This window comes from Physeter macrocephalus, chromosome 20, assembly GCF_002837175.3.
Source record: "Physeter macrocephalus isolate SW-GA chromosome 20, ASM283717v5, whole genome shotgun sequence".
NCBI classification, from domain to species: domain Eukaryota; kingdom Metazoa; phylum Chordata; class Mammalia; order Artiodactyla; family Physeteridae; genus Physeter; species Physeter macrocephalus.
In genome coordinates, this window is record NC_041233.1 from 70631838 (window position 1) to 70653772 (window position 21935).

General features: G+C 36.5%; 1 protein-coding gene across 1 annotated transcript in view; it reads left to right on the top strand.

The window, feature by feature from the left end:
- The first annotated feature begins 6340 nt into the window (after window positions 1-6340).
- Window positions 6341-21935, top strand: part of CCDC172 (coiled-coil domain containing 172) — a 61539-nt gene continuing 45944 nt past the window's right edge. Inside the window, exons 1-3 of the mRNA XM_007126147.1 lie at window positions 6341-6370; window positions 6839-6981; window positions 7181-7266. Of these exons, the coding sequence (XP_007126209.1) occupies window positions 6903-6981; window positions 7181-7266 (165 nt within the window). The 5' untranslated portion in view covers window positions 6341-6370; window positions 6839-6902. The remainder of the gene's footprint in view (window positions 6371-6838; window positions 6982-7180; window positions 7267-21935) is intronic.

The window sequence follows — 21935 nt, forward strand, 5'->3', positions numbered from 1 at the left end:
TGTGTTAACACCTTCAGAAAGAAAATGGTAAAGGTAGATTATCCAACGGTTTAGGAAACCCGTGCATTTACACGTTTTATAAGTAGAATAATGAGATATAACTAGCACAGAATTACAAGACTGTCAAATTTCAAATGAGGATATATACACAACTTCAGTAATTCTAATATTTTGCAATATTTCCTTATTTGTTTTCAGATATTTAAATTCCTTTCACTCTCTTTATTCATCTCCTTCAATTCTATTCCAGAACTGCTTACTATCACCTATTACATAATCAGCTTATTCTCTGTTTAAAATGTTTCTTAGGGAGCTCTTTTATTTAAATGCTAATTAATTGTTTCCTTTAACCATCTTACACAGTTTCTGAATCCTACCATCGACGCACCTGCAATGTCAAATAAAAGATAAGGTTTCTGAGCCATGTAAACAATGATAAAACATTCTGAACTGTCTGTGGCATCGTGAAGGGAAAATAATGGCAGTGTTTGGCTTTTAAAATGTAATATTATTGCACTAAGGCCACTAAATTCATTTTAAACATTGGAAGCATCAAGTAATTTTATCTTGATAAATGAGCAGTTTTTCCAATTATTTTAAGAAGATATAGGGTTTATGGTTCACTCTACCTACACACGTACAATATATGTATATATGAACATTTTTTCCAAACTTTCCAAAGAGTCACTGTGAATAATTCATAAAAAGTAGTAGAAATATTGAAATTTATGCCACATTTCCAAATAGTCACTATGATTAATTCACTGAAATTAATAGAAATTTCCATAAAAATTGTAAAAAGAGATTAGAGTAGAATATATTGATTGTTGGTTTAAATTTGGGCTTAATAACTAAAGAGTCAATTACTTACTAAGTAGCCATGCACTTATTAGGTAGGCAAAGAATACATTAATGACTAAAGTAACTGGTAAGAAAATGAATAAGCAAGCAAACAAAAAGTCTTACACTTATCTTTTAATTCTTCCTACGTAATCCCCGGCCACTTAAATTTATTGTCATGGAAACTATAGCTTGATAAAACCAGATTTCAAACCCCTTGCTTATTCTTCTTTGCAATTCCACGTTCTTACTTGCCTTACGTGTATACCTAGTAAATATTTATTAAAGAAATGAATTGTACAAGGTGGAGAACAGTGGTTTCTAAGTTTTGTTTTATTTTCATTTCCTGGCCTGACAGTCTAATCTCTTGGGTAGGGCACGTGGAGCAGCCCTCCTGGGCCTTGTGCTGGGCTCTGGGCTCTGACAATGTGAAAATCAAGTTCACTAGCTAAACTACAGCTTTCTTCTTCCAAAGACTTTGGTATTGAATGACTCCTAATGTGTTAATGGAATTTCTTCATGCAATATATTTTACAACCAAAGAAAAACGTTTGCTTTTCTTAATCAGTAATTAAGAATTGACAGTTTACTTTCATTTCTATTGTAGAAGTGTCTGAAAATAAAATTAACACGTTTAAGCATTTATATTATATATATATGATTTTATCATACATATGTGAGTATCTATATATGTATGTATATGTATGTATGCATATGTGTTTTCTCTACATCTATCTACCTATCTCTGTGTGTGTCTGTCTCTGTCTCTCTGTCTCTTTCCCTATATCTATCTATCTATCTATCTATCTATCTATCTATCTATCTATCTAATCTCCTTAATGGGGTGGAACTCTTGCAGTAGTTAAATTGCCTGAGGCCTGCTCGGTACCCTAGTTGTTATACCTTTTCTTCAAATTCTTACTAGAAAGTTCAATACAGAAAAAAGATAAAAGAGGAGTTGTTTTAACTGAAGTAGTTGAAAGCCACTGGTGAACAAAAGAGATCTTTTGTTGCAGCAGAAGGAATTAGGAGGGAGTTCTAGACTTAGCTCTGACATTAACTGCCTGTGCAATGTTGGGGAAATCCATCATCCTCTGGGCCTCAGTGTTCACATCTAAAAAATAAAAGGACTGTGCAAGATATTTTCTAAGGTCCATTAAACCACTAAAAATGCTTCGATTGTAATATCAATAGAAAGGAATCTTAAAATTAAAAAAAATCATAACTCCCACGACTTAACTTTTTTTTTTTTTTTTAACTTTTAAGGTTTGTTATAGTTTGAATTGTGATCCCCAATAAGATACATGAAGTCCTAACCCCCCAATACCTTAGAATGTGACCTTATTTGAAAATAGGGTTGCTAGAGATGGAATTAGCTAAGATAAGGTCACACTGAAGTAGGGTGGGCCCTTTGTCAAATATGACTGGTATCCTTATAAGGAGAGGAGAACAGACACCGAGGCAGAGACACAGCGAGAACGCCAAGGAAAAATAGAGGCAGGGATAGGAGCGATGCATCTGCCAAAGGTTTTGGAATGCCAAAGATTACCAGTAAGGACAATAAGCTAAGAAGGAGCCCAGAAAAGATGTTCCCGCAGAGGGCTCAGAAGGAACCAAGTCTGCTGACACTGATTTCAGACCTGTGGCCTCCAGAAATGTAAACGGATAAATTTCTGTGGTTTTTAAGCCATCCAGTTGTAGCACTTTGTTATAGCAGCCCTAGGAATCTAATGAAAATAATAAGAAACTAATATGGTACTTTGTATACTAATATGTAGCTGGTTAAATAAGCATTTACAACAAGGCATGATCCATTTTCAATTATTTTTCTTTATATCACATTTGATTTTAATTTGTTAAAGATACATTCTGTTACTAATCCAAATTCTAGAAATCTGCAAATGTCTTTAAGAAAGACCTTAATGTGTTGGTAATAAGCTTTTTTTAGGAAATGTATCTGTCTTGAAATATAACACAGCTGCTGAAATAGTCTCATTTTCTCCAGCCTCTTGCTTTTGGAGGCAGTAGGTGAAGTGGTTAAGGGTTTGCCTTAAGAGACCATCAGGGTTCAAATCCTGATTCTGCCACTTCTTAGCTAGTATATGTGACCTTGGACAAGTTACTGAGCTCTCTCTGCCTCGGTTCTCTAATTGTAATGTGGAAATAATAAAAACATTGATCTTATTGGACTGTTGGATTGATTAAAATAATGAAGACATGTCAAGGTCTCAGGCAGTGGTTGGAGCATAGTTATTAACAGATGTTAGCTGTTAGTCTCTTTGTTTCTAGCGTTTCTAACCCATTGCCAGATGACTGCATAAAGCAATTCTGACATGCCACTCACCAGCTAGCAAACATTACATGAATTCCCATCATATGCATAAAAATGTTAAACACTCCAAAAATTGACGTCTTCTGACTTTCTGCTTTTTTTCTCCCTTACTTGCTATCTACTGAAGTCTCACTCTCCTTTAAAATCCAGCTCATGTTTTATGCCCTCCTGAAAAGCCTTCCCAGATCACCTACATCAGACTAATTCTTTCTCCCCCTGCCATATCTCCATAGCACCAGCGTGAAGCTCTTATACACAGCCCACTAGGAGTCGGGCATGCTATGTCCCATTGGGTAGATTATGACCTCCAGGAGGGCAGGGCCTGTATCTTTCAATTTTGTATCTTCCATAGTACCTACCAGAGATTTTACGCTCAGTAGATACTCAATAAGTGGTTGTTAACGTGGTTGAACCCACATTTTTTTGGGGGGGCAGATGCCCTAAGAAAATCATAAAATAAATGAATTACTTTTCTTCTTTTCATTGCAATATATATGCCCTGGGCCAGTGGGTATTTGTAAGCCTGGTTTAGAACTTAGGGAAGTCATCAATCTAAGAAAGGAAAGGAAATGCATTTTAAATCACAAGAGCAATATAGGCTTATATAAGGCCTTCTAGCAAAGCAATTATCGACGGCTCAATAACCCAGGTGCTAGTGTTATTATGAACAAAAATACGAGGTTGAGAGACAGTGAGTGATCTCAACTTTTATATTCCATGGGTACGCAGTTCAATGAAACATGTACAGATGGAAAGTTTCGATCTGAGAATCATATGTGGGTATCATAATGCAAATAATTGGCTTTCTTTCTAAAGAACATCTGTTGAAACTCTGAAAGCAGTTGTTCATACTGCTGCCAAAATGCTGAAAAATATAATAATTCTCCAATGAGGTTAGAAATATCTGGGGGAAGAACTACATACTTTGTATGTAGTTTTGTTTTTATTAAATCCTGTTGTTGTTTCTCTAATATGGCACATAGGAGATGCTCAATAATATTTGTTGAATGAATAGCAGACACTCGTTAAACAGTTGTTGAATGAATCATCTCCCTTTTTTAGGCTTATAAGATACATTTTCAAAAAACAGAATGCCCTAGTTTTACCATGTCTTGTACCATTTTTATTTGGCATAAGTTTAAGTAATGCTACTGTTGCTCTGAACATTATAGAATATAATCAGCATGTATATCTATAAGAAAAAAATATCTTAATGCTACAGAAAACGTATGCATAAAGCTAGATATATGATAGCAAATTCTTCATATATTAATACGTTACTTATACTATTATGAAACACTTTTAAAATTTGAATTGTGACCTTGCATAATCATGTTTGCTTCCATAAATAAAATAAAAAATCCTGCTAATGCCTATAGTTGTGGCACCTGTAAGAAGACTCAAACTTGGGATTTAAAAGCACCGAAATATTGTAGGACGTGAAGAAGACTACGGAAGATGAGGAAGCCATTTTTCCCATGCCCCTTTCCCAGAATTCCCAGCAGCATTCTCTTCCATACTCCTGTGTGAGTGAGGCAACTGGGCTCCCTAAAGGCTGCCCAAATTTCACTCTGCCAAGTTTCAGTACAGAAAGAGCATGTTAAATAATAAATGTGAGTTTGAGTGTAACTAATAAAATTGGAATGTTAAAGAGCAGCATGCTTTTGAAAACCAGCCTCCTTGTGAGGATGCTCCCTGTGAAAGTCCACAGGAAATAATTCTGAAAGGAGTAATATTAATTAGTAATATAATTTATCTTCTGGAAGCTGTTTTCTTTGATGGCTGCTGTGGCACAGTTCATAAGCCTCCAAACGAATGCTCAAAGAAAATGGTTCACACCACAATTTCAGCTTTGTTTCCCATCCTTGAACAGATAAAAGAGTCAAATTTATTTCAACATATCTAAATTTTACGTATGCGTCCATATGATGGAGGATTATGAAGTTACAAAAATGTATTAATGAAGAGTTTTCAATGAAATGGTAAAATGCTTGTGATATAATAAGAGTGAAAAAGAGCAGAATCCAAAATCAAATCCATGGCCTCTGATCGCAGATTTCTTGATTTCAAATCCTGTTCTGCCACATACTAGATACGCAACCTTGGCAAGATACTTAACTTCTGTGCCTCAGTTTCCTCAACTATGCTGTGAAGGTTATAGTAAAAATCATCTCAAGAGGGTTTACAGTGTTCAGAATAGCACCTGGCAAATAAATAATAACTACTGTTATTACTTATTTGCAATATATTCACCATATATTTGTAAAGAAAAAATGCAAGATGAGGAGAATTACCTGAAGGCAATAACCAAAATGTTATTACTATTTGCTTCTGAATGATATATTTATGGGCAATTCTTTTCTACTTCATTACACTTTTCAGTATGCATTCTTTTATAATAAAGTTTAAAAATTAAGTTTTATGCTTACATGACTTGATGGAAATTTAGGTGGAAATTTCGAAAAGGTTAACATTTATAACCGATTATACTACAGCATTAATGAAATATTAATTAAGTTTATTATACAGATGATGTAACAGAATTTACATTTACTATTTTTTTTTACTTAATACTAAATACATTTTTAAAGTTTAGCCAATTTCCATTTAACATTCAGATATAAAGTCAAATGTTTATTATAATCTTAATATTTTGACCTGCTAAAAATTAAAAATATTTTATTTTTTAATTTAAAAATCCCATACCAAAGTCCCAAAGGTGCCTTTCATGTTTAAGCTTTAATTAGCAACCACTTTGGTCTCTGACACATCCTGCGCAGATATTGAAGTGTTAATATTACTGCAGCTTGATTACAAAAGGCAATGATTAATTTTAAAGCAGACAAAAAAGATATGCCCTGATTACAAAGGAATGATTAAGGCGAATGTCAGACATTGCACATTTATAGCAGTCTTTCCCATCGTCAAAGGATAAGACTTTGCAAAAGTTTATATTTAGGATCACGGGTACTTAGTACTTTATTATAACACTGCGTTCATGCCTCGGCGATAGATTTCCCCCACCTCCAAGCACGACCTTTGGGGGCCACATGGCCAGAGCAAAACAAAGCAAAACCCCCGAACGCGCGATGGGCCCAAGGAGACGCCGTAGTGTCACTTCCCACCGGACCCAGACCCGGCGACTGAGGTACTGGCCGCAGCCTTCTTGAAGCTCTGCAGCCCACAGTATTGTTTCAAGTACATGTTCTGCTGATAAAGGGCACTTTGAGGACCTTCTCCCCGAACAGGGGGTGGAATGAGAGGAAAAGGCCGACCGCAGAAAGGGCAGGCTGCTGCCCTTTCGAAACCGCTCCCAAGCGGAGGCCTCATGGCCTCCATTTTTTTTTTTTTTTTTTTCCCCCTGCCACCAAAACGAAAAAGAACCCGCACAGGGGCCAAGGCCTCGTCTAAGGGGAGCTGCGCTCAGCCAGGGGAAAAAAGGCAGCCTGAGGCAGGTCACAGGAGAAACGAGGGCGCAGGGGAGAGCAAAGCGGGTTTGCCCTTCGTAACGGAAGCCACGGAGGCCCGGAGCGGGGTTCGCGGCGCCCGGAGCCTCGGGGCCTCACCTCGCCCCGCGCGGGCCCCGTCCTTGGTGTGGGCAGGGGACAGGCCGCTGGAGGCCGAGCTACGAGTGGTCCTGGAATAAGCCTTTATTGTGCGTTCCAGGATCCTCAGACTCCGTTATAAAATATTTAAGGCGAAGAAGGGATCGGCAGGAGCCCAGGCCGAGATGAGTCTGGAGTCCCTGTTTCAGCACATCATCTTCTCCGAGCACCTGGCGGAGGAGAGTCGCCGCTTGACGCGACAAGGTCGGGCGCTCGCGGGGGGCCTCTGGTCTTGGAGCCGGGGGCTTGGAGGCGGAGGGAATCAGGAGGCCGTGGGCCGAGCGGGGAGGGCAGGCGGCTTTCCACGTGGAGGGAAGGACAGCTGAAAGGTGTCTTATCACAGGCCCCAGAAACGGGGACTCCAGAAAGATGGACGTGTTTAAGCATTTAATTTGTCTTACAGTCAGGTCGGAAATAAACGGATGTCGTGAAAAAATTAAGAAAGCAGCAGAGGAGCTGAATGAAGAGAAAATCAAGTTGGAATCTAAGGTATTGACATGTAGAGCATGATCATTATCACTTGAAAAAGTGTTTTCGCTTGACTTTTGGAGGATACGTTGCTATTGGTATTTAACAAGTTGTCCGTCACTTATGTAGCACGCTACTGTGTTAGTGAGCGTAGTTCCATGTTGTCTGGTAATATTTAAAGTTCTGAATCTGGTGACGCCTTCCATCCTAACGTGAATTTGTCCTAAAGAAACCAGTTTAAGTAATGAAGAATTCATTGTCCGTGTTGTGGGATGGTTAACGTTTCAAAAGAGCGCAGTGCCATTGGAAAAAGAATTATTCAATTAAGTAGTTGGTGTGGGAAATAAATTTTGAATAATAAATAATTCAAGAAGTGTTCTGTGTTGATGTAACAGTTGAATGTAACTTCCAAACGAGGCTCTGCCATTTGTTTTTTAGTCTTCTACCACATTTTGGACATGGCCTTCGTCCAAAAGGATCATTTTCCCACTAGTATTTCACTTTTTTTCTGCAGCATTTGTAAAGTTCTGTTATTTTACATAGAAACAAGGGAATCTGATGGCTTCTTGAAGGAGGATTTTTGAAGTGTGGGTAGAATTTTTTGAGAAGCAAAGAGAAGTAGTAGGAGAAAAGTATTTGGGGCACCGGGAGAATATGAACAGAAGGGAGGCATAGCCAAGGCATGTTGGGAAGAGAAATCTCCCAAAGCAGAGGGCTGATACCTAGGAATAGGAGGAAACCATTGCAGGATTTTGATAATGGAACGGTGTGATCAAAGGGGTTTAGGAAAATCTCTCTGAGCTCTGGGAGCATGGGAGCTAAGAACATCATCCAAGTATGTCACAATGAAGGTCTAGCTATGGGTGGCAGCAGACAGCCATACAAAAATATTTATTCAACTCCTAAAGATAAACGATGCGAGCAGTGTACAGTGGGAAATCTGTTTGAGGAAGTCTCTTTGCTAAAATAAGTCAAATAGACTTACCACTGTGAGAAATTTCCAGTTTTCTTTTTGGATAAAATAATCATAGATTCTTTCTCCACCTTGCAAGCTTCTGTTCTTCCTTCCAAGTCTTGTTCAAACATCACCTGTGAGCCCTCCCTTGTATATCTTGGAAAATTTGTTTTATCATAGCATTTGTATACCACCTTACAATTAAACAACAATACATGCTTGTGTTTGTGTTTGTATCCCTCACTATTTTGTGAGCAATGTATTTGGAAATTTTTTCTTAACCATCTTTTATTCCCACGGCCTGTATTCCATGCCTAGCACACAGTATACATTAGTGTTTTGAATGAATTAATGAGTACTAATAGGGAGATAATAGGGAGAGTGCTGTCTTTTAAAATATCAATAGAATTTGGAAATACTCAGGGAGACCTTAGGTCTTGTTTTGCCTGTGAGTAGCAGATAAACTAGCTGCTAAAAACAATGCTAAAAGCTGATGGCATGGACAAAGCATTAAGAATGTCATGATGTAGCTTAAGTTTTTCTTTAAAAAGAATTAAGATACTTTCAGGATTGGTAACTAGAAGTTAATATAAGTAATATGCAAAACATAGGCAGTTAGGTAATGCATAGCTAACACTTATTGAACACTTACTGTGTCCTGGGCTTATTGAACACTTACTGTGTGCTGGGCACTGTTCTAAGTGCTTCATTTGTATTAACTCTTTTAATCCTGCCAGGGATCCTGTGATGAGGCACCATCGTTAATCCCCCTTTTTGGGGGAGGAAAATGAGAGGTTAAATGACTTGTCCATGGTATATAATCTAAAAACAAACGGCAGTAATGAAAGTAACAATTGAGTAATGACAGCATATTTTATTAAAACAGATTTTGGGGGCTCATCTTAAACTTTTTTCTTTATGAAATTCACATATAATAGTGTCTCTGAAGCTTTTGCCTCTAGTCAAGGGCAGTATTTCTAAAAGTTCAGTTACGTAAGTTTTTGTACAAATGTATTTTCCCCAGATTGGTGAAGATATTGACCTGATAGATAACAAATGTTAAAAAAAAAAAAAAGGTTTACTCTTTGAATATCTTCTTTGGAAAAAAGTAGCTTTACTCTTTGTAATATTTTCTCAGTTAACAGTCTATTTTCCTGAAAATGGAAATGTAGTCTGTTGATATATACACATACATAAAAAAGCTGATTCAAATAGTTATACTTAAGAGAAGACAGAACAAATCCCTAGCATTGTTTAAAACATTTGCTGAAATTACTAATAAATATAGGCTCATAAAATGCAATATATGTGCATATATGTGCATTTAATCAGCTCATATATGTGGTTAGTAATACAGTTGCTTTCTACTAATAAAATTTACATGTGGAGGTTCACAGTTCATACAGTACTAATTTGTAATTGAAATAATTTGATTTATAATATAGTCAACATGGTGTGTGTGTGTGTGTGTATAAAGATTTTTAAAGTGGAGCCACAATTACAGTGTAACTGACTAATGAGAAGAACTGAAGAAGTAATCATAAATTGATTTCTTGTTTCTTTTATTCTCAGAGTTAATTATATGTCTGCCAATAACAATGAAAATATATTTACTTGAATATTTGACTTGGCATTTATTGACCAATTTATCAAGTAGAAGCAGCATAAGGAGAAACAAGAACATAATTTGAATAGGCCAGTGCTTGAGCTATCTGCACAATGATACATTCAGAAAATATTTTGGGCATTTATTTTGGAAGTTGCTCGTGGTCAAAAAATGTATTCAGGAAGTACAGTATTTTTTTCTGTTCTGTAAAACCCAGGTAGCATGTAATTAGAACTTAAATGATAGCATTTGCCTTTCAGGGCTCAATGAGTCCTTTAAAATATATGGCTGCAAAAGTCTCAGATTATACAGTATGAGTACCTTGTGAATTGGAGAGCTATAGTATACCTGGTTAGGTTTGGTAATATGAAAACAGAAAGAAAAGAACATGCTCTGGATTTGCGTTAATGCTTACCAATATACCTGAAGCTTCTGATCATCAAGGAAAGGTTTTATAATATCAGTGACAGAGAAAATCAAAATTAAGGACTCACAGAACATTTGTTGTTTCTTTTAAGCATCTAAAAGAGTGTTTTCTTTTTAAAAATAGTAGCATATAGTTAAAATTGGGGCATTTAATCTTTATAAACATATTACATAAAACCTAACATAAAGCCGTACTCCCTCAAGAGGAAGTAAATGGAGGAAAGTCTGAAGCTGTTTTATTTTTTTCTTCTCCAGTTTCAAACTATTGCGTAAACATCATAACACTAATGAAATAATATTCCATGAATTTTTAAAGGAAAGTGATATTGAAATAAACAAGTAACTTAAGGTGGCTTCATTTACTTCTTTATTTCAAAATATACTCATTCATTTTCTTTTTAATTAATAAAAGTTAGGAACCCTCCCAGAACAGCAGGCAAAGTCATATCCGTTAGTACTCTATTACCCAATTAGGGAAAGAACAAAATCACAAATTATTATCATTTTTAATATTGAAATAGAGCTTTGTAATTGAGATTTTTTCCTTTTTATAAAAGTTTAATCAAAGAAAAATTTATATCCTACTTGAGTTTAATTTTACTGTTGATTAAAAGTTGCTTAAAAACAGATAAAAGAAAGGCATTAAAAAAAAGGCATTTTTTCCCCTCTAATTAACATTTGTTTAAATAACAATACATGTGAATTAATCTTAATTTAAAAAAATAAAGTAGAAATTCTCCTTATCACAATTTAATACATACCTATAGTTGTTAGTTGTGACCAAGACACTTTAAAAAAATTTTTATTTATTTTTTATACAGCAGGTTCTTATTAGTTATCCATTTTATACATATTAGTGTATATATGTCAATCCCAATCTCCCAATTCATCCCATCACCACCCCCCTACCCCGCTTTCCCCTCTTGGTGTCCATACGTTTGTTCTCTACATCTGTGTCTCTGTTTCTGCCTTGCATACCAGTTCATCTGTACCATTTATCTAGATTCCACATATATGCGTTAATATACGATATTTGTTTTTCTCTTTCTGACTTAGTTCACTCTGTATGGCAGTCTATAGGTCCATCCACGTCTCTACAAATGACTGAATTTCATTGCTTTGTATGGCTGAGTAATATTCCATTGTATATATGTACCATATCTTCTTTATCTATTCATCTGTCAGTGGGCATTTAGGTTGTTTCCATGACCTGGCTATTGTAAATAATGCTGCACTGAACATTGGGGTGCATGTGTCTTTTTGAATTATGGTTTTCTCTGGGTATATGCCTAGTCATGGGATTGCTGGGTCATATGGTAATTCTAGTTTTAGTTTTTTAAGGAACTTCAACACTGTTCTCCATAGTGGCTGTATCAATTGACATTCCCACCAACCATGCAAGAGGGTTCCCTTTTCCCCACACCCTCTCCAGCATTTGTTCTCTGTAGATTTTCTGATGATGCCCATTCTAACCAGTGTGAGGTGATACCTCATTGTAGTTTTGATTTGCATTTCTCTATTAATTAGTGATGTTGAGCAGCTTTTCATGTGCCTCTTGGCCATCTGTATGTCTTCTTTTTTTTTTTTTTTTTAACATCTTTATTGGAGTATAACTGTTTTACAATAGTGTGTTGGTTTCTCCTTTACAACAAAGTGAATCAGTTATACATATACATATGTTCCCATATCTCTTCCCTCTTGCGTCTCCCTCCCTCCCACCCTCCCTATCCCACCCCTCTCATGGTCACAAATGTATGTCTTCTTCTGAGAAATGTCTATTTAGGTCTTCTGCCCATTTTTTGATAGGGTTGTTTGTTTTTTTTAAATATTGAGCTGCATGAGCTGTTTATATATTTTGGAGATTAGTCCTTTGTCTATTGATTTGTTTGCAAATATTTTCTCGCATTCTGAGGGTTGTCTTTTTGTCTTGTCTGTAGTTTCCTTTGCCATGCAAAAACTTTTAATTTCATTAGGTCCCATTTGTTTATTTTTATTTCCATTACTCTAGGAGGTGGACCAAAGAAGATCTTGCTGTGAGTTATGTCAAAGAATGTTCTTCCTATGTTTTCCTGTAAGAGTTTTATAGTGTCTGGCCTTACATTTAGGTCTTTAATCCATTTTGAGTTTATTTTTGTGTATGGTGTTAGGGAGTGTTCTAATTTCATTCTTTTACGTGTAGCTATCCAGTTTTCCCAGCACCACTTATTGAAGAGACTGTCTTTTCTCCATTGTATATCCTTGCTTCCTTTATCATAGATTAGTTAACCATAGGTGTGTGGGTTTATCTCTGGGCTTTCTATCTATCCTGTTCCATTGATCTGTATTTCTGTTTTTTTGCCAGTACCATTCTGTCTCTGATTCCTCCAGCTCCATTTTTTTCCTTCAAGATTGCTTTGGCTATTTGGGGTCTTTTTTGTCTCCATACAAATTTTAAGATTTTTTTGTTCTAGTTCTGTAAAAAATGCCATTGGTAATTTGATAGGGATTGCATTGAATCTGTAGATTGCTTTGGATAGAATAGTCATTTTCACAATATTGAAAGCCTGAAACCCTTTCAGGCTTCCACTCTGTTTCAACTCTTCATGTCATCTTGGATGATGTCATTGTCTACATGTACTATTCAGCTACCAACCTGGCCTGTTAGTTCTTTGGTCTCCAGATTTTCAGTGACCTTTTTCTCCATTCTACCTCAAGTACCTATTTCCATAATGACGAGTCAGTTATTTGCTACTATGGCAGCACTCAGGAGATTCCAGGAGATTTTGGATCCAGTGTACACACATGGACGTTAGGTTCAGCCTCAGCTGAGACCTCCACACTGCCAGGACAACTGCTGCATATCTCTTTCTCACTCTCTGCAGTAACTGTTGTAAACCTTTACTCTTCTCATGTATTTTATCCTCTCTTCTCAACTACTTAACTCTCATGATAACTTTGCCTTTTATTTCAAAGAGAAAATAGAAATCATCCAAAAGGAAATCTTTTATTTTCCCACATACACATCTCCAAACCTGCTTAAGTGGAGAAACTTCTCCTTTCTCTTTCCTGTTATGGAGAAGGTGCTGTTTTGGTTTTTTTGTTTTGTTTTGTTTTTTTCTGACAGTGGACAGTTCCTCCACCTATGCTTCAAATCCTCTCATCTCTTGTATAATCATTATTGTCATCATCAGCATCTTTATCATTATTATTGTTTTTATGCATATTAGTGGGAAGGGTCCTATAGAGAGAGGTTAAAGATAAACACTAGAGAGAAAAGAGGGAAGGAAGGAAAGGTGGAAGGAAGTTGGGATCCAGAGCATAAGGTAAGAATTGGCCTTAGACAAGAGGAGGGATACCTATTCTGTTGTAAAAACTAAATAGGTAACATTAGTAAATACTATATATCAGGCCTTATGCTAATCATTTTACAAACATTAGCTCAGTTAATTCTAACAAGAACTCTATGAGGATGGTAGTATTTTTACTCTGATTCATTTGAGAAAATCAAGACTCAGAAATTTAACTAACTTTCATGAAGTCACACAAGTGGTAAGTAATAGCTTTAAGGTTTGAATCTATATTGGGTTAACTAGAGAGCCCTTGCTCTTAACAGCTATAGTATAGTGTAAAAGGAAGGAATAAGGAAAGGATGAGAATATAGAAAAGTTTGAAGACTTAGTAACAGGAAACTGAAGGTATGATTCACATAAAGTAGTCTCCTGGCTCTATTATTTCAACTAGTTTAATGAGTATGTGTTACATATGTTTAATGAAGTTATTAATGTTTCATTTCTTTGTTCTTCTGCCTTACCAGTTGGATGGCCTTTACAAAAAAGTTAGTACCTTGAGTTTGGAAAATGTGGCTACTCATTGCTAAAGATCCAAATCAGACAGGCAGCAGTTTAGGATGAATAGTATATGGCCTTTGCCTTTGAGAGACTTAAGAGTCAAATCAGAGGTATTATCCCTTCCTTAGAGATGAGGCTCTATCAGTTCAGGGTGCTCTTGATTGCAAGTCACAGAAATTCAGTTCAAAACGGCTTAAACGATATTGGGAAACGACTTATATATTTGAAAACCCAACATTTGATTCAGCAGTTATATCAGTTGGAATTGCATCAGATTGCTTAAAATAAAAGTCTAGCCGTGGTGGCTTTACCAAATAAGGATTTATTTTTCCTCATGTAATGGGAAGTCTGGAGGTTGGCAGTCAAGGGCCATTTATTAAAGTGGCTCAAAGAAATCCTAAAGCACCCCAGCATGTTATATCTTTTTGTTCCACCATCCTTAGCATGTGGCTTTCATCCTTGTAGTCACAGGTACTGCTCCATCCCTAGTCATAATATCTGAATTCTAGCTGGAAAAAAGAGGGAAAGATGAAAGTCAAAAGGCTTCTTCTCGTGTGGCTTTATCTTTGTTGTGGTGGAAGGGAAGTCCTCTCCAGTGACTTGGGCCTGCATCTCAAGGGTTACAATTTTGTCAAGTGGTCAGCCCTGAAATGGAATCTGGGAATGTGAATATTTATAACTGGATGCATTATTGCTGTGAATAAAACTGGAATTTTATTAGTAAAGAAGAATGGTAGAATGGCTGGTTGTCCTTGTGTTCTCCCGACAGTTACTAACAACTCCTAGAGTCATATGCTTTCTTTTCAAAATCAGGGGGGAGAAAGAAGGAAGTTTCCAGAAGCTTTCTCTGAAAAGCAGGGAAATTGTTCTTGTCAGATACCTTCTTTCCTGTCATTTTCACAAACTGTGACATTTGACTATCCCTGAACCAATAACTGTGGTCAAGGGGTAGTAACTTCTCCCAAATTCAGTGAGCTGTCTGGAGATGGTGCAGATTTCCAAAAAATAATTAACTAAGAAATTAACTACCAAGGAAAGGAGGAATGCACATTAGGGAGACAACCAGGTACAACAGTATCTACTACAAAGATTCTAGTGGTTAAAACCAGAATGGCCATGTAGAGACTCCCTGTAGTTGGTTGAAATGTTTCATGTTAATTATTGATTATGTTTATCATTTAATCTTACTATGATTTATCATATATGATGGAATATAGTGCAAGCTTTTCCCCTCTAAGTTATCCCTCAGTCAAAAAGGAGTAAAGCTTTCATGTTATAAAATGCACTTTAAATTCCCTTATTTTGAACAAGAGCTCAATTAATGATGGTTTGGGATGCCTGGAGAAATCACCTGGTTGAACTGATAAAAAAACTAGGCAGAGACATTTAAGTGATTTAGTTATTATTCCTGGGAGTATGACCTCAGAATTCTAAGTGCTAGGTGTCATTGTAAAAAAGCCACTTAATGAAGTAAAAAAAAATCATTAATTACTGAAACATAATATTGTGATTAAAAAAACCTATAAAAGTTACATCAGTATGATACCATTTAAACACACACAGAACAATAATATATCTTGTAAGGGAAAATATATAGTGAAAGTATAATGACACACATCAGAATGATAATAGCACATCAACTTAGTGATTATCTCTCATGGGAGTGGAAGATAAACATAATCAGGGAAGGGTACACAGGGAATTCCAGCTGTATCTATACTGTTTTATTTCTTAAGCTGGGGGACATAGCTGTTAGGTTACTAAAAACATGAAGATATATTTTAAAAGTTACAGAGCAACGGCTTTTTTTTTTTTTTTTTTTAGCGGTACGAGGGCCTCTCACTGTTGCGGCCTCTTCCATTGTGGAGCACAGGCTCCGGATGCGCAGGCTCAGCGGCCATGGCTCACGGGCCCAGGTAGATATATTTTAAAAGTTACAGAGCAACGGCTTTTTTTTTTTTTTTTTTTAGCGGTACGAGGGCCTCTCACTGTTGCGGCCTCTTCCATTGTGGAGCACAGGCTCCGGATGCGCAGGCTCAGCGGCCATGGCTCACGGGCCCAGGTGCTCCGCGGCACGCGGGATCTTCCCGGACCGGGGCACAAACCCGTGTCCCCTGCATCGGCAGGCGGACTCTCAACCACTGCGCCACCAGGGAAGCCCCAACAGAGCAATGGCTTTTAGTCCATTTAAAAGGTTGTGCAACCATCACTATCTGATTCCAGAACATTTTCATCACCCCCAAGAGAAACCCGGTACCCATATTAGTCACCCCCCTATCCCCCTCAAACCCCACCAGCCCTTGGTCACCACTAGTCTACTTTCTGTCTCTGGACATTTCGTATAAGTGGAATCATACAATAATGGCCTTTTGTGACTGTCTTCTTTCACTTAGCATGTTTTCAAGGTTCATCCATGTTGCAGCATGTGTCAGTACTTGATTCCTTTTTATGGCTGAGTAATATTCTATTGTATGGATGCACCACTTTTGTTTATCCATTCATCAGTTGATGAACACTGGGTTGTTTCCACTTTTTAGCTATTATGAGTAACGGTGCTGTGAACATTTGTGTACAAGTTTTTGTAGAACATATGTTTCAATTCTCTTGGGTATTCCACCTAGGAGTAGAATTTCTTGGTCATATGGTTAATTCCATGTTTAACTTTTTGAGGAAATACCAGACTCTTTCTATAACAGCAGCAGTGTTTTACATTCCCACCAGCAATATACAAGGATTCCAGTTTCTCTATATCCTCACCAACACTTATTTTCTTGGGGGTTTTCGTTGGTTGGTTTGTTTGATAGCCATCTTAGTGGATGGGAGGTGGTGTCTTGTTGTGGTTTATATTTCCAGTTACCCAATGAGATTAATGTTGAACATCTTTTTAGATGCTTATTGGCCATTTGGCACATCTGTTCTTAACATGAGCGACTTAATTATTGGTCATATAATTGGTTGCAATTCTTTTATGGAGGGGCCTTGTCTCTGAGAAGTAGTAATCTCTCTTCATATTAATAGAACTGAAATTATTGTATTTCCAAATGAAGTAAAAAATTATTACGTATAGCATTTGTTGGACTCCTTTTTCTCAAATTTGTTTTCATGATCTTAAGAAAATAAATCTGAAGAATATTTCATGGTAATAGCATTTAGAGCAAACTGTATAACAGTATGCCAGGTAGGCTTTCTATTTTCAAGTGCTTATAAATCACAAAAGTTGCCCACTTCCTGGCTTGGATCCACAAAGTGGAAAATCTACTGCACTGTTTCTAATTGTTAAATCTGCTAGTGTGCCTCTATTCCTTTTTTTAAAAGAGCTACTGTAAATAAATTGTTTACCCTAAAATGTTAGAAAAGTTTTGAACAGAAAAAAAAAAAGCTTCCTTTCCAGGAACTGAGAGAATGGTCTTCTAATTAAGGACAGTAGGTTTGCGGCTCAGTATGCAGAAAGCATGAGATTAACATTTAGTTTGCTAGCCTCGTAAGAATATACAGCACAAAAGAATGCCTTTTTAAAAGTTTACCTTTTGATTTGTGATTTCTTGGAAAATCAGTTAGCTATGTTCTCTTCTCCTATTCATTCACTCAACAAACATTCATTGAGCAACTCCTAAACAACACCAAGAGTAATTGGCAAATAAATTATATAACAACTTTCTGCCTTAGAGAGTTGACATCAAGCAACTTCAACTATATAAACCTAACTGTGAACTCAAAATTCTTGATGTTCTCATTTTTTAAAAATTGTGTAATTACTTTAAACTTTCTCTATGTAATTCTACAAAGAAAGCCTTATCACATTTCTCATGAATAATTATCTAAAATATGGAAATAGATGAGTTCATCATATATTTTCTGAGTTTAGCACTGGGCATTTTCTAGTAGCCCACCTGACTGGGGATAATCTGATTTTCTAGGGTGTGTACCTTTGCAATGGGTTCTTTTATTCTTGAATATACCAACCATTATTTGACCTCAGGGCCTTTGCAGTTGCTCTCTCCTCTGCCTGAAATGTTTCTTCCCTCAGCTGTTAGTGTTTTATACACACTCACTTATTTTAGCTCTCTCCCAGTAGGGTGGCCAACCATTCTACTAGAATGTGAGACTTTCATTTCTAACACTGGGACAGTCCCATGCAAATTTTGATAGTTGGTTACCTTACGTCTAGGCTCAATTGCCACTTTAGAGCTGTAGTTCTCAAAGTGTGATCTGTGATCCACGGGCGTCCCCAAGACTCTTATATGAGTTTTGTGAGGTCAAGCTATTTTCTTAATAATACAAAGCTATTATTTTGCCATTTTCACTGTGCTGATATGTACATTGATGGTGCAATGGCAATGGTGAGTAAAACTGTTGGCACCTTAGCACAAATTAAGGCAGTGGAAACAAACTACTAGTAGTCATTGTATTCTTCATTGCCACCCACTCACACTAAAAAAACAAAACCCACCAGTTTCACTGTATGCCCTTGATTAAAGTGTAAAAAATACTGTTTTGAAACTGACCATGGTGTGAATTTAATATTGTGTGTTGAAACCGAAAGTTCACATAAAGTACTTCTATATTCCAAAGTACAGTGATGGTCTCAAGGGAGAGTATTTGTATGATTGTTTGAATTGCAGTATGAACTAGCTGTTCTTTTTCTGGAATACCATTTTTACTTGAATAATTGACAGATAAGTGTAGTTATTTAAACTTGAGTATTTGGCAAAATTTTCTCAAAAATGAATGAAATGACCCTGACATTTCAAGGCAAAAAACTGATATTATTATTATTATTATTTTGCCAATGATAATATTCAACCTTTCAAACAAAAATTAGAATTTTGGAAGACTCAGATTTGTCATTGTAAGCTTAACAGTTTCCCAGTACTGAAAGACTTTTCTAATGAGTTTGTTGGTGATATTAATAAGTGTTATTTTTTAGTATTGTATTAAGAAGTGTATCAACATTTGGAGGATCTGAATAGTTCAGTGAAGGAATATTTTCCAAATAACCAGCACATAATTTTACAGAATTGTGCATGGATAAAAGATCCACTCAAAGCACAAAATAGACCAATGGTTTTTTTTGTAACAGAGGATGAAAAATTTATTGAAGTGGTTTCAGATTACACATTGCAACCAACCTTTAAGGAACTAACACTTATAAAGTTCCTTAAGAATATGCGTAATTGTTTGGAAAGGGTATTAAAATAACCCTCCCATTTCCAACTATACATCTATGTGAGGCCAGGTTTTCTTCATATACTTCAACCAAGAAACATATTGTAAAAGGTTGAATAAAGAAGCAGATATGAGAACCCAACTGTCTTTTGTTAGAAGAGATCTGCAAAAAATGTAAATGCAACTTTTCTTACTATTTTTATTTGTTTTGGAAAATATTATTTTTTCATAAAAATATAGTTTAACATACAATGGATTTATTCTTATTCCTAAATGAATTAATAAGTGTTTTCAAAATTTCTCAGTTTTAATCTTTGATACTGAAAATATTTATAGATATAACTCAAAAATCATCAAATAAAAGTCCTCAATTTTTTTTTTTTTTTTTTTTGTGGTACGCAGGCCTCTCACTGTTGTGGCCTCTCCCATTGTGGAGCACAGGCTCCCGACACACAGGCTCAGCGGCCATGGCTCACGGGCCTAGCCGCTCCACAGCATGTGGGATCTTCCTGGACCGGGGCACGAACCTGTGTCCCCTGCATCTGCAGGCGGACTCTCAACCACTGCACCACCAGGGAAGCCACTCAATAATTTTTAAGACCATAAAGTCATAAAGACCAAAAGTCATAAGATAAGAAAGTTTGAGAACGGCTGCTGTAGAGGACCCTCCCTTAGCTCCATATATAAAATAATATGACCTCATGCCATCAGTATCTGTATCTTTTATTCTGCTTTATTTTTCTTTGTGGCACTTAATTTCTCTTGATGTATTTGTATTGATCTGTTTGTCTCTGCCCAGTGGAATGTAAGCTTCACAAGGAATACATATTCATCTATTTTATTCACTACCGTTATTCCCAGTATCTCGAACAGTGCCTGAATCACAGTAGGTGTTAAATAAATATTATTGAGTGAATAAATTAATTTAATTTTTTTCTCTTAGAATTCTCTGTTTTCTGTTTTCCTTTTCTGTGAATTCTGCTTGTTTCATCTGATGGCCTTCTCACCTGGTGGTACATTTGCATATGAGCTTTAAAATTTTTTATTGTGAACTTATCTTTAGCAGGGCTTTTCTTTCTTGGGAGTCCTACATATTCTCTTGATAAAAGAGATGTTCCTAAGGAGCAGTTTCACCGCAGCTGCCAGAACCTTGCAGATTTCATTTGTTCAGGACCAGTTTTCATGTTAATTTTTGAGCTCAGGATTTCTGCACTGCATGGCTAGGAGACATTTGAGTCTCACAATCATGAACAATTCAAGCTTGGGTTTGGGGTTTCTTGGGTATGATTCTTCTTCCACTCATGGATCAATGGAGGCAGCTCACTTTTATGCTGCATCTCCGAGCCAGTGGATGGAGTTTTGTTACTCTGCTTGCATAGCCAGCATAGGCACTTTTTTTTTCTTGCAAAAAACAAAAGCAACAGTTTAGTTTAAAAGAGTGATAGTCGTTGAAGAATTTATACTCCTTCCCCTGCCCCATTTCCAGACTGAGAGGTAGTCTTTGCCAGCAGTTTCCTTTCAGGCATATATATTTTTTTAATTGAGGTATGGTTAATTTACAATGTTGTGTTAGTTTCAAGCGTGTGTGTGTGTGTGTGTGTGTGTGTGTAAATATATATATATATTATTTTTCAGATTCTTTTCCATTATTGGTTATTGTAAGATATTGAGTATAGTTCCCTGTGCTATACAGTAGGTCCTTGTTGTTTACCTATTTTATATATAGTAGTGTGTATATGTTAATACCAAACTCCTAATTTATCTCTCCCCTCTTCCCCACTCTCTCCTTTGGTAACCATAACTATCAGTCTCATTCTTGACATGCTTCCATGTCTTGGCTATTGTAAATAGTGCTGCTATGAACATTGGGGTGCATGTATATTTTCAAATTATAGTTTTCTCCAGATATATGCCCAGGAGTGGGATTGCAGGATCATATGGTAACTCTAGTTTTTTAAGGAACCTCCATACTGTTTTCCATAGTGGCTGCACAAATTTACATTCCCACCAACAGTGTAGGAGGGTTCCTTTTTCTCCACACCCTCTCCAGCATTTATTATTTGTAGACTTTTTAATGATGGCCATTTTGACTGGTGTGAGGTGATACCTCATTGTAGTTTTAATTTGCATTTCTCTAATAATTAGAAATTTTGAGCATCTTTTCATGTACCTGTTGGCCATCTGTATGTCTTCTTTGGAAAAATGTCTGTTTAGGTCTTCTGCCCATTTTTTGATTGGGTTGTTTTATGATATTAAGCTGTATGAGCTGTTTGTATATTTTGGAAATTAATCTCTTATCGGTAACATCATTTGCCAAGTATTTTCTCCCAGCCCTTAGGTTGTCTTTTCATTTTGTTTATGGTTTCCTTGGCTGTGCAAAAGCTTATAAGTTTAATTAGGTCCCATTTGTTTATTTTATTCCTAACTTTATCGAATGAGCCCAGTATCTCCCTTTGGCTTTGACTTTGAGTATTATTTGGGCATTTTTAAAACCCTAGCCTCTGTTGCCTATATCCAATCTCAAAGATACCCCTTGGACTTGAATTCTAGCATGATGATTTCTGGCATGATTATTTCTGTCTCTTGCTTTTTGGCTTACCTATGTAAATAACATATATTTTAAATTAGTTATGTTTTTTGTTTTTTGTTTTGCGGTACGCGGGCCGCTCACTGTTGTGGCCTCTCCCGTTGCGGAGCACAGGCTCCGGAC